The sequence below is a fragment of the Schistocerca cancellata genome, chromosome 1, assembly GCF_023864275.1.
Source record: "Schistocerca cancellata isolate TAMUIC-IGC-003103 chromosome 1, iqSchCanc2.1, whole genome shotgun sequence".
NCBI lineage: Eukaryota > Metazoa > Arthropoda > Insecta > Orthoptera > Acrididae > Schistocerca > Schistocerca cancellata.
Genome location: NC_064626.1, coordinates 937,762,922 through 937,777,455, shown reverse-complemented (window position 1 = coordinate 937,777,455; position 14,534 = coordinate 937,762,922). Strand labels below are relative to the sequence as shown.

Sequence of the window (14,534 nt, the reverse complement as noted above, 5' to 3'; positions counted from 1 at the left end):
TATATTTTCCTGTCCATCCTTTCTGTCTTATGCTGCCATTAGCACCATGTAAACTCATTAGTTGGTTTAATATCTTGCTTGTTAATTTCTAGCATCTTTTTTATGTGCTAATCCTGTTATAATGGTTTTTTGTTGCTGCTTTCAAACTTGCGCTATAAGTTTCTCCATTTGTTGTTGAAGTTTATGTATACCAGAGGCAAACTGTGCTATAGCATCAGCAAGACCAGGGTGTTTCTGATGGTTCAGCAAAATGCTTTTCTCCTTTTTTTCCAGTTTAGGAGTCTGAAAAGTTCATATAAGGCCACAGAATGGTTGTGATGGTATAGAAATCCCTTGCCTCACTCCACTGTCATCTTAGTTTCCCACTAGAAGAACTATAATGAAAGCTGCAGTATTTATGTAAAAATTCCTTAGTTGACTAACATAGGTTGAATCAAAGCCTTTTTTCAGAATCTGTGGACTCAAGGCAGAGTGATAATTCTTTACTTACAAGAGGTGTATATACTTGTTGGTTTCTTGTAGAGTTAACATTTATGAGTCTTAAAACTGCTTGGTTTGCAAATTGCCAAACTTGCCCCTGATTCCAACATTATCTCAGGTGATGCAGAAGCAGAGCATAAATGAGTTTGAAATACCATCAAGCAATAATATGAATATATCGAAAAAGTGGAGAGTACAAGTGTATTACTGAGCCTCTCAGACATCATCTCACTCCAGTGACATCTCGCATTTAATTGTGTATAATCTTTTTAATGCTACAGAGCTAAGTAAAAAACAGGTGCACACTCACTAGCATGACTATATTGTCATGGCCAGTTATCCTGTTTCATATCTGTAAGTTTGTTAGGAAAAAAAAGTCAGAAAGTATAAAAAAAGTTGTCATGTTGGTGTCTTTTGACCACTTAATCCCTCAAATATACAATGAGTGGTTACCTTTCTTCCTTCCATTATGTGTGGTTTACTCAGATCTTTCCAGTATTGGCCTACTGATTCGCATGTCACTTGAAATTTTACAAGCTTATGGTCCCAGAAATTATAATGTTTTGTATGTTATGGTATGGTAATATAGTTTGTAATATATCTTCCAAGAAAATAAAAATTACTTCTGAACTTTTGCCCATTTTAATCCTTAGCCTGCAGGCACCTGTGTTTAAATTGGTTTTCAATTATTTCAGAGCGTGTGCCAAAAACTGGGTATTGATACTGGTGATCGTCTTCGAACAAATTCAAGAAAGCTTAAATTTTTGGTTGGGAGCTTGCCGCCTGATTCACTTTTTCCACCTTTTCAAGATTTTGATGTTGTGCACAATTATTTACAGACAAACACACCCAGTATGCAAGCTCGTCTCAGGAAAAGAGGCCAAAATGGTATGCTGTTCATTTTATAACCATAATTTAATACAACACATCAACAGTCTCATTGTTAATGATTATTATTCAGTTGAAAATTTTATGAAAAGGGTAGTTGCTACTCACCATATAGTGGAGATGCTGAGTAAGACAGGCACAACAAGAAGCCTGTCAAACAAGGCTTTCAGACAAACAGGCCTTTATCAGAATTGGGCAACAACCCAGACGACGACGTGCGCATGCAACTCTCACACATGCAACTCACATGCACATTGACCACAGTCTCTGGTTACCAAGGCCAGGCTATCCATGGCAGCCAGGCTATCCATGGCAGCCAGAGAATGTGCTAGTGTGTGTGTGTGTGTGTGTGTGTGTGTGTGTGTGTGTGTGTGTGTGTGTGTGTAATTCTGATAGCCTCTTTCACTGAAACATCTTTTTATGCCTATTGTGACTCAGTGTCTCTGCTGTAAGGTGTATAGCAACTATCATTTTTATAATATTGTTATAATTCCATCCTGGATTTTCCATTGTTTTATTATTCAGTTGAAATGTTCTTTAACAGTTATGCACCCTGGCGACATGAGATACCTCTAGTTCTAAAGCAGGATTTAAGCCAATATATAGTACAAAAAGTGTGCATTCAAAAACAATATGTATACTATGATTAACATAAACGTTGTAAGGAAACTTCTGGCAAAATGCAAATACTTTAGGAATAAGAATTCATTCAAACCTAGCAGGTTTTCATTCTTTTTTTGTGTGTGCCTATCAGTGACTCAAAGCTTCTACCAGTTAATGCGTGGTCTCCATTATCCCTAGAGTATTTATAAGTACTGTATTTTCCTGAGTGTAAGATGACACTGAATATAAGATGATCCCCCTCTTTTTTTTAAGAGGCTCATTGAGAAAAAATTCTGTTCTACGTGTTCTGACTAATCAAAATTATAAATTGTTATATTGACATATATACCAAAAAGTTAAATTTTACCTTTTATAAACGTATGCCTTTTATTGTGTACAGATTTTGATAATATTAGGAACAAAACGAAATGATTTACATTAATTTTCGAACCACTTTATTTTCTACCTTTCTTGCTTACTGACCCTGTAGTCTGTTATATCACTATTTTTAATCATCATCCAAATAGCATAGCTATGAAATTTACACTGAAGTGCCAAAGAAACTGATGCAGGCATGTGTATTCAAGTAAAGAGGTATGAAAACAGGCAGGATACAGCACTGTCGTCAGCGACACATTTATAAGACACAATTGTCTGGCGTAGTTGTTAGATAGGTTACTGCTGCTACAATGGCCGTTCAAGATTTGAGTGAGTTTGAACATTGCGTTGTAGTCGGCGCATGAGTGATGGGGCACAGCATCTAAAAGGTAGCGATGAGGTGGGGATTTTCCTGTATGACCATTTCACAAGTGTGCCGTGAATATCAGGACTGCGATAAAACGTCAAATCTCCAACATCACTGCAGCCGGAAAAAGATCCTGCAAGGACAGGACCAATGACGAACGTCTGAAGAGAATTGTTCAGTGTGACAGAAGTGCAACCCTACCACAGATTGCTGCAGATTTAAATGCTGGGGCATCAAAGTGTGTCAGCGTGCAAACCATGCAATGAAACATCATTGACATGGGCTTTTGGAGCTGAAGGCCCACTCGTGTACCTTTAATGACTGCATGACACAAAGCTTTACACCTCGCCTGGGCCTGTCAGCCCTGGCATTGGACTGTTGATGACAGGAAACATGTTGCCTGGTCAGACAAGTCTTGTTACAAATTATATCGAGCCGATGGACATGTATGGGTATGGGGACAACCTCACGAGTTCATGGTCCCTGCTTGTCAGCAGGGGATTGTTCAAGCTGGTGGAGGCTCTGTAGTGGTGTGGGGTGCGTGCAATTGGAGTGATATGGGACACCAGGTCTATGTGACACATACGTAAGCATCCTGTCTGATCACCTGCATCCATTCATGTCCATTGCGCATTCCGACGGACTTCAGCAATCCCATCAGGCCAATGCAACACCCCAGACGTCCAGACTTTCTGAAGAGTGGCTCCATGAACACTTTCATGAGTTTAAACACTTCTGCTGGCCACCAACTCCCCAGACATGAATATTACTGAGCATATGTGGGATGCCTTGCAGCATGCTGTTCAGAAGAGCTCTCCACTCCCTCACACTCTTATGGATTTATGGACAGCTCTCAGGATTTGTAGTGTCAATGCCCTCCAGCACTACTTCAGACATTAGTAGAGTCCATGCCATGTCATGTTGCGGCACTTTTGCATGCTCATGGAGGCCATACACAATATTAGGCAGGTGTACCAGATTTTTTGGCTCTTCTGCGTGTCTTCATTGTCAAAAATGTTTGGTTGTTTCTTCTGAATATGTTGCTATTTTTGAGATTGTAGTTATGGAGGGAATTGAGAACACAGCTGGTTTTTTATACATATCAGATTTTACTTCTATACCAACATGAAAATGTTGCAATGTCTAATGCTTCCAAACATAAACCCTGCCCACCGCTTTGTCATTGGCTGTGTAGAACCAGTTGGCACACCCCCTTTCATTCCCATCATGCATGACAGTGAGTATCTACCACTTTGCAGCCTGAAACACACGACGACGTCACCGGCCCCTATCTAGACTTTTACTGTCTCCTGCAGAAATGAATACTATTCTTGTGTATTTTTCCAATTTTAAACTCAGTTTGATTCCGACTACAAATGGATTCAGGCAAACTGAGGTTTAAATATGGTAGCTGTTCTTAAAAAGCCGAAGTATGTGGTATATAAATTCCCATGACTGTCCACATGACAAAATTTGCTGCTCACTCACTTCTTCCCTTCCTCCCCCCCCCCCCCCCCTCCCAGTTGGCAATCTTCAAGCTGATGTCACTGTTCCCCTTCCAACCACTGACCTAGAACAACTATGAAAAACTGATTGTCATATTTTCTAGTGTGCAGCTCATATGTAACAATACCAGTTAATTCATAAATTAAAGGTCACAGTTACAACTCGGTCCTATTCTCGAACTTTCACTCATTGGTACTCTCCCCATGACAGGTGTTGCAACTGTAATTTATTCTTGTGATAACAATTACAGGCAATCTAATATGATTTACTTCCTTTGTTAGACATTTCATTCTGGATTAATTTTTCTTTTCATTTCAACTGGATGTCACAATCATATTCTAAAGCTGGTCATGTTTTTACCCACTACTATTATACATTAACAGTGACTGAATTTCTCATTTGCAGTCCATTTGTAAATCAATAATCATTAGTCACTCAGAAAAAAATAAAATATTGATCTAAATTTTGAATCAAATAATGTTTTTTTGAAAGTCTTTGTTTACATTTTTGAACACAAAAATTGGAAATTTTGTGCTAAGGTCTTACGCGACCAAATTGCTGAGGTCATCGGTCTCTCCATTTTTTAATCTTAACTTTATGTAAGAATACTGTTTGTGTACAGTGTTCATACATGTATGAGAACATTTACTGCAAACCTGTTTGAATACAACGAAAATATGTAAGATGATAGAATTTAATGCTTTTTCCTCCTTTGTGTCACAAAAATATCAGATTTTAATCAGTGCAATAGACTGTTGCAGTGGCTAGTTCATAGTTTCTTGCATATCTCTTGCACTAGCACAGCACAGGTCAGTGTCATGTGATTGTGGGAGCGATTGTGGGAGCAATGTGAATATTGTATCAGGTGTCTCGGCATATTGGGAAATCTTGAGCCTGTCTGAATGGGGAGTATCATTTGCAGAGCCCTGCCCTTCAGAGCTTTTGAGAATCTACATCTACATCCATACTCTGCAAGCCACCTAACGGTGTGTAGTGGAGGGTACCTTGAGTACCTCTATCGGTTCTCCCTTCTATTCCAGTCTCGTATTGTTCGTGGAAAGAAGGATTGTCGGTATGCCTCTGTGTGGGCTCTAATCTCTCAGATTTTATCCTCATGGTCTCTTCGCGAGAGATACATAGGAGGGAGCAATATACTGCTTGACTCCTCTGTGAAGGTATGTTCTCGAAACTTCAACAAAAGCCCGTACCGAGCTACTGAGCGTCTCTCCTGCAGAGTCTTTCACTGGAGTTCATCTATCATCTCCGTAATGCTTTCGCGATTATTAAATGATCCTGTACGAAGCGCGCTGCTCTCCGTTGGATCTTCTCTATATCTTCTATCAACCCTATCTGGTACGGATCCCTCACTGGTGAGCAATATTCAAGCAGTGAGCGAACAAGTGTACTGTAACCTATTCCCTTTGTTTTTGGAATGCATTTCCTTAGCATTCTTCCAATGAATCTGTCTGGCATCTGCTTTACCAACGATCAACTTTGTGATCATTCCATTTTAAATCACTCCTAATGCATATGCCCAGATAATTTTAGGAATTAGCTGATTCCAGTTGCTGACCTGCTATATTATAGCTAAATCAGGGATCTTTCTTTCTATGTATTCGCAGCACATTACACTTGTCTACATTGAGATCCAATTGCCATTCCCTGCACCATGCGTCAATCCTCCTGCATTTCAGAACAATTTTCCATTGTTACAACCTCTAGATATACCACAGCATCATTTGCAAAAAGCCTCAGTGAACTTCCAATGTCATCCACAAGGTCATTTATGTATATTGTGAATAGCAACGGTCCTACGACACTCCCCTGCAGCACACCTGAAATCACTCTTACTTCGGAAGACTTCTCTCCATTGAGAATGACATGCTGCATTCTGTTATCTAGGAACTCTTCAATCCAGTCACACAATTGGGCTGATAGTCCATATGCTCTTACTTTGTTCATTAAACGACTGTGGGGAACTGTATCGAACGCCTTGCGGAAGTCAAGAAACACAGCATCTACCTGGGAACCTGTGTCTATGGCCCTCTGAGTCTCGTGGACGAATAGCACGAGCTGGGTTTCACACAATCGTCTTTTTCGAAACCCATGCTGATTCCTACAGAGAGTAGATTTCTAGTCTCCAGAAAAGTCATTATACTCAAACATAATATGTGTTCCAAAATTCTACAACTGATAGACGTTACAGATATAGGTCTATAGTTCTGCACATCTGTTCGATGTCCCTTCTTGAAAACGGGGATGACCTGTGCCTTTTTCCAATCCTTTGGAACGCTATGCTCTTCTAGAGACCTACGGTACACCGTTGCAAGGAGGAGGGCAAGTTCCTTCGCGTACTCTGTGTAAAATGGAACTGGTATCCCATCAGGTCCAGCGGCCTTTCCTCTTTTGAGTGATTTTAATTGTTTCTCTATCCCTCTGTCTTTTATTTTGATATCTACCATTTTGTCATCTGTGCGACAATCTAGAGAAGGAACTACAGTGCAGTCTTCTTCTGTGAAACAGCTTTGGAAAAAGACATTTAGTATTTCGGCCTTTAGTCTGTCATCCTCTGTTTCAGTACCATTTTGGTCACAGAGTGTCTGGACATTTTGTTTTGATCCACCTACCGCTTTGACATAAGACCAAAATTTCTTAGGATTTTCTGCCAAGTCAGTACATAGAACTTTACTTTAGACTTCATTGAACGCCTGTTGCATAGCCCTTCTCACACTACAGTTCGCATCGCGTAATTTTTGTTTGTCTGCAAGGCTTTGGCAATGTTTATGTTTGCTGTGAAGTTCCATTTGTTTCCGCAGCAATTTTCTAACTCGGTTGTCGTACCACGGTGGCTCTTTTCCATCTCTTACGATCTTGCTTGGCACATACTCATCTAATGCATATTGTACGATCGTTTTGAACTTTGTCCACTGATCCTCAACACTATCTGTACTTGAGACAAAACTTTTGTGTTGAGCCATCAGGTACTCTGAAATCTTTTTGTCACTTTTGCTAAACAGAAAAATCTTCCTACGTTTTTTAATATTTCTATTTACGGCTGAAATCATTGATGCAGTAACGACTTTGATCACTGATTCCCTGTTCTGCATTAACTGTTTCAAATAGTTCGGGTCTGTTTGTCCCCAGAAGGTCTAATATGTTATTGCCACGAGTCGGTTTTCTGTTTAACTGCTCAAGGTAGTTTTCAGATAAAGCACTTAAAAAAATTTCACTGGATTCTTTGTCCCTGCCACCCGTTATAAATGTTTGAGTCTCCCAGTCTATATCCGGCAAATTAAAATATCCACCCAGAACTGTACAGGGTGAGTCACCTAACATTACCGCTGGATATATTTCGTAAATCACATCAAATACTGACCAATCGATTCCACACACCGAACATGATGAGCGGGGCTAGTGTAATTGGTTAATACAAACCATAAAAAAATGCACGGAAATATGTTTTTTAACACAAACTTCCATTTTTTTAAATGGAACCCCGTTAGTTTTGTTAGCACATCTGAACATATAAACAAATACGTAATCAGTCCCATTTTTTGCATTGTAAAATGTTAATTACATCCGGAGATATTGTAACCTAAAGTTGACGCTTGAGTGCCACTCCTCCGCTGTTCGATCATGTGTATCGGAGAGCACCGAATTACGTAGGGATCCAAAGGGAACGGTGATGGACCTTAGGTACAGAAGAGACTGGAACAGCACATTACGTCCACATGCTAACACCTTTTTATTGGTCTTTTTCACTGACGCACATGTACATTACCATGAGGGGTGAGGTACACGTACACACGTGGTTTCAGTTTTCAATTACGGAGTGGAATAGTGTGTGTCCCGACATGTCAGGCCAATAGATGTTCAATGTGGTGGCCATCATTTGCTGCACACAATTGCAATCTCTGGCGTAATGAATGAATGTCGTACACACCGCAGTACATCTGGTCTGATGTCGCCACAGGCTGCCACAATACGTTGTTTCATATCCTGTGGGGTTGTAGGCACATCACGGTACACTTTCTCCTTTAATGTACCCCACAGAAAGAAGTCCAGAGGTGTAAGATCAGGAGAACAGGCTGGCCAATTTATGCGTCCTCCATGGCCTATGAAATGCCCGTCGAACGTGTACCTCGCCCCTCATGGTAATGTACATGTGCGTCAGTGAAAAAGACCAATTAAAAGGTGTTAGCATGTGGACATAATGTGCTGTTCCAGTCTCTTCTGTACCTAAGGTCCATTACCATTCCCTTTGGATCCCTACGTAATTCGGTGCTCTCCAATACACACGATCGAACAGCAGAGGAGTGGTACTCAAGCGTCAATATTAGGTTACAATATCTCCAGGCATAATTAACATTTTACAATGGAACAATCGGCACTGATTACGTATTTGTTTATATGTTCAGATGTGCTAACAAAACTAACGGGGTTCCGTTTAAAAAAACGTAGGTTTGTGTTAAAAAACATACTTCCGTGCATTTTTTTATGGTTTGTATTAACCAATTACACTAGCCCCTCTCCTCACGTTCGGTCTGTGGAATCGATTCGTCAGTATTTGATGTGGTTTACGAAATATATCCAGCAGTAATGTTAGGTGACTCACCCTGTAATATGGTGGGGAAATCTATTCGAAATATTTTCCAAATTATCCTTCAGGTGCTCAGCCACAACAGCTGCTGAGCCAGGGGGCCTATAGTGACATCCAATTACCATGTCTGAGCCTGCTTTAACCATGACATTTACCCAAATTATTTCACATTTCGGATCTCCGTCAATATCCTTCAATACTATTGCACTTATTATCGCTATAAACACGCCTCCCCCTTGACTGTCCAGCCTGTCTCTGCGGTATACATTCCAATCTGAGTTTAGAATTTCATTACTGTTTACATCTGGTTTCAGCCAACTTTCTGTCCTTAGTACTATGTGGGCATTGTGACCGTTTATTAATGAGAGCAGTTCTGGGACCTTTCTATAAACGCTGCTACAGTTTACTATTAGCAGATTAATATTGTTATTCCCTGTTGCATTTTGCCTACTCCTACCTTGCCGTGTCTCAGGCGGTGTCTTGTCGGGCCTAGGAAGGGAATTCTCTAACCTAGAAAACCCACATGTGCACTCCACACGTACTCCGCTACCCTTGTAGCCGCTTCCTGCGTGTAGTGCACGCCTGACCTATTCAGGGGGACTCTACATTTCTCCACCCGATAGTGGAGGTAGAGAAATTTGCACCCCAGATCTCTGCAGAATCGTCTGAGCCTCTGGTTTACGCCTTCCACTCGGCTCCAAACCAGAGGACCGCGATCGGTTCTGGGAATGATACTAAAAATAGTTAGCTCATATTCCACCCCGCGAGCGAGGCTTTCCACCGTCACCAACTTCGCCAGCCGCCTGTATGAACTGAGGATGACCTCTGAACCCAGACGGCAGGAGTAATTGGTGCCGACATGAGCAACAATTTGCAGTCGGGTGCACCCAGTGCTCTCTATCGCCGCCGGCAGGGCCTCCTCCACATCTCGGATGAGACCCCCCGGCAAGCAGACAGAGTGAACACTGGCCTTCTTCCCCAACCTTCCCGCTATTTCCCTAAGGGGCTCCATCACCCGCCTAACGTTGGCGCTCCCAATCACTAATAAACCCCTCCCACAGTGTGCCTGCTTGGACCTTGCTGAAGGAGCAGCCACATGTCCACTCACAGGCAGAGCGGGCGATGCCACACGGCCAGCCTCCACATTGACCCTCCACCTCTTGCGCCGTGAACGCCACTAAACCCGCCACTCCCCTTGGGGAGAGGGTGGCCCAATCGCGCCCAGTACCTGCGAAGATGTCTCGACAGTAGGGACAGTGGGTGAAGCATGTAACACCTGGGGTGTACCATGTGACGTACCAGACTCCCCACTGCCGCTACACTCAGAGGCAGCAGCCTGAAGATGGCTGACCGCTGCCATCAACACGTTCAGCTGTTCCAGTTGCCAGCTGCTCCTGCGTCTGTACACAGCAGTCACACATCCTGTCCATCCTAAGAAATCAATTTACTGTAGAGATTTAATCAATTTTTAACTAGATTGCTAATTCACTAAAGGCGGCTGATAGTTGACTAAACTGTGGTTACTAGACGCTTCTTGTAGAAAACAATGAAAATAGCACTACCTGTCTCTGGACTGTATTCAAAACAAACACTAGCACGACCGCCACTGTGGCTGACTAAAGGGACTCACTCTGACTGTATTCAAAACGAACACAAAATCTATGGTACAGCACACATTGGTGTCTACACAGTCTCTGTAACAGTGTACAATTCAATAAAAGGTCTCCAGCATGGAAACCTTGCATTTCCGGTCATAAGTTCATGAGACATTTTTTGTTCCATGTAATCTCATTTATCAGTCCCAAGAATTTGTGCATGGTGGAAAAAAAATCACCCTTTGAAATGATTATACAATCTTCTTGTCACCATGATTACTTTATCATGTTGGTACATGACTACTGATGCTGAGCCACACACATCAGTAGTAGAAACGTTCTTTTGTAAAAAAAAATATTCTTGTAATACAAAAAAAGGCTACATTGTAGTTTGTTGGATAGAGTGCACATGGAATTCTGTGATCATTTTCAGTTATTTCACTCCTTTCCTATCTATATGCCGTGGAATTCTTATTTTAAAATTTCCTAAAAGGTTTCTACATGGTATCAGGGATGGGAAGATGAGGCAGCAGCTTGACCACCAAGCAATTCTCAAGTGTTACATTCTTAGTGTAGCTCATGAGTAACATAGGGAATCACACCGCTGCAATTATTTGTTGACCTCACAGTCACTGAATACGAATATGTCACTATGCTGATTTAGCTATAGGGGCTTTATGATTGGCTGTTGTTGACTGACTTATCTTTTTCTGCTATATTGTGTCCCCTTTAGACATAAAAATTTATGCCTGCAAGCTTTTTCTTGTATGTATTACAAAATGACTACTTACCTCCATCCAAACTTTACCATCAGTTGGCGTAAATAAAGTATTGTGATGGTACTTAAATTGAGTAACTCTAATAACACCATGAGCACACTAAAACGAGAGCTGTTACTTTGACAACTTTTAATTGAGGTTGAGGACTATTTGTTACAATATTTGCACTATAGCTTCAGAATATCGCAAACAGAAAAGGGAAAAAAAACACAGTGAAGATGAACCATCACATAAAATAGCACAAGGTATTGAGTAATGAAATATCTTCATTTGTTAATACAGATTCAAAGTACTTTACTGATTCAATTAAGGCAAAATAGTGTGTTTAAATATTTTTTAAAACAAGACATACTTCTCGAGAGGAATTGTGATTTGAATTTTATATCTCACTTCCCATGAGGGACCAAGCAGCAGCATGATCGTCATGATCTTCAGGGAGTTCTTACATACATTCAAAAATTCAGTTGCTAAAATCTATACCAATAATAAAACTGTAAAACTGTTGTGCCTGTTTGTTTGAACACACTAAGCTCCTTAAGTATATATCCTAAAGTATATGTTTTTCCCAGACTACTTAAGTATCTTTAGTGACAAGTTGAGTAATGCCTTCTCTTGTTGCCATTTAGATCTGCTTCTTTTCATGAAACATTGCAGATTTTAAAAAGATTAACTGGACTTTCTATTGCGACAAAATCGTACAAACTGTATTATTAAACTAGCACCTGAGGGCAACACAGCTCAGTAGTTTGTGAAAAAGCTTATCCTCAGTATAAAATAAACATTTAGCTTATTCAGTTATCTTATTGCAAAACCCACAGAAATCATAATTTCACCACTGCTGATGGTCTTCAAAGAAGTATAATGCTCAAGTGAAGAAAAAAAAAAAAAAACTGTAGTTACTTGCATATCATGGTAGATGAGAAAGTTTCGCATATTAATAGTATGGTAAAATACTCTGTCTCAAACTGTTACTGACAAAAGGGGGGACATTACAAATATTTCATTCTGAATTTATTACTTATGCTCATGAACAGAAGTGAGTGTTCTATATACTATCCATTTACTTGAGATTGGAGATAGATATACATGTCCTCACAAGTTTATAAAAAACTTCAGTATATTAGATACATTTCATACACAGATGTGAATGACACAACAGGCACCAAACTCGCAGTGACCTTTATTTTTCATGGCAAACTATTGGAATTTACTGCAGTGGGTTACTTAATTTGAAAATCTCAAAGTAACTATGACCAGTAAAAAATAAGCAGTTCTTCATGAGACTGACAAATGGGGCTATGAGATGAGATGTGAGAAAATCAAATATTTTTACTAAACAATTTGTTGAAATCATTTGAGAAAGACTGAAGAATAAGTGGCAGTTTGTGAAATCCTGTTTTGTCTGACAGTTTAAGCAGCATTCTCTAGGAGATCCAGGCTTTTGGGTTATGACATCAGATGCCAAGAGGGTTCCTGATTGGCCAGTACACAGTTAGGATTCAGCGAAGCTTACAAGGGAAATAGCACCACGGCTGTCGTGGAAAACGTTGGAAACTTGCTACAGGGAAGCAGGCTAGCACTCAATGGAAGTTGTCACCCAAGCCAGTGAGTAAGATTACAGTGAATCTTACTCTGTGCAAGCTGAGATGTACAGTTTTGTGTAATGACTGGACAAGTGTAGCAGAGATTTTAAAATTTTGTAAAGGAACAGGATTATTTCCTAAATTATTATGTCATAGTTAAAAATCTATCATCAGAGTAGCCGGCTCTCTTCCCGTTTCTTATTTGTAGTCCACCAGCCACAACTTAAGTCTTTCATACTACTATTGGATCTGTTATTGTAAATACTTTTATCTTAAGCTTAATGTTCTAATGAATGGATAAGAAAGGTTTTAGAACTTTTTAAACTCAATCTTCCACAAAAAATGGTTTTAGCAACTAATAATGCAGCTGTTGGGCACCCCAAACATCAGGTACTTGTGACTAATTGTAATGTATTCTGTTTACAAAGTAATTGTAATTAAAATTCAGCACTTCATGGTGTATAGCATCAGCTTGATAGCAGTATCATTTATACACATGACATGCATCACACATCATGAAAATTTGAAGATCTGTTGTTTCGAAAATGTTTCATACATTGTGCAGTTTGTATCGTACCGTGTTGCAACTTGTAAATATTTATCATACCGAATTTAACAGTTTCTTTCTCAGGCTGTATGTAACCTTAACTTTTGAGATACATATTTTAATTCTTGATAGTATCGCAAGGTAGCATGGAGAAACATTTGGTCAGACTAAATTTAAAGGTGACTAATGATTTTAAATAGGAATCTTAAGACAATATTATTTGTGTTCTTTGAAACATACAAGTGAACAATTTCTGTGCTGTAATGAGACATTGAATGCTTTCCCTGTCCTTGGCACCAGTTCACAGTGATTATCTATGATGTCTCTTCTGTTAATGGTATCCCTTCTGCATTGTAAGTGATATCAAATGATACTTAGTTTCTCCAGGTTTGATTCCACAAAGTCAGCATTTTTTCTGTTGAGACAGGATATTTGTATTTATTTAAACAACTATTGACTAATTTCTGTGATACAGCAGTTTACAAGAGGACAAATAAGTTTCACACATCAAACAACATGGACATCTAATTTTCGTATGTATCACACAAGCAATAGACGTGTAATTATGAATGAGAACATATACCGTGCTTAGTTTTTCATGACTTATGCTTAAAACTTTACCACTTGTGTGATAACAACTGTATTATGAATAATGAAGGTTGCTACTCACGATAAAGATGTTTGGAGTTGCAGACAGGCACAACAAAAGACAGTTACACATTAGCTTTCAGCCAAAGCCATCTTCAAAAAAGCAAGTGCATACTCATTCATTCATTCATTCATTCATTCATTCAAGCAAGCACACCTCACACATACATGACTGCCATCTCTGGCAGCTCGGTCCGATCAGTGTGGATGTGGTTTTTATGTTGTTTTCCATCTTCACTTAGGTAACTACTGGGCGATAGTCTGATTCTCAGGTTCTGTCTCAGTTAAATCGTACACAAAAACTCTGAAAAGTGATGTCACATCTTACAATGAAATCTACATTAGATGCAGACAGATGGTGTTCATGGATGAAAAAAAAAATGCTTTTTGGAATGGCAACCATCTCATAATAATAGCCTATAGACGTGTGAGGAATTAGAAATGCGCCATACCAGGTCTGAGCTGGCTGGCATTGGCTGAATTGGATATAGGGCTCTAGAGTGTGTGTGTGTGTGTGTGTGTGTGTGTGTGTGTGTGTGTGTGTGTGTGTGTGTGTATGG

The 14,534-nt window shown here is 39.9% G+C and overlaps 1 protein-coding gene across 2 annotated transcripts in view; it reads left to right on the top strand.

Annotated features, from left to right (window-relative positions):
• Nucleotides 1-14,534, top strand: part of LOC126191480 (TRPL translocation defect protein 14) — a 186,035-nt gene that overhangs the window by 134,209 nt on the left and 37,292 nt on the right. For both annotated transcript variants that reach the window (XM_049932375.1, XM_049932367.1), the window contains one exon: nucleotides 1,176-1,368. In XM_049932375.1, the coding sequence (XP_049788332.1) occupies nucleotides 1,176-1,368 (193 nt within the window). The remainder of the gene's footprint in view (nucleotides 1-1,175; nucleotides 1,369-14,534) is intronic.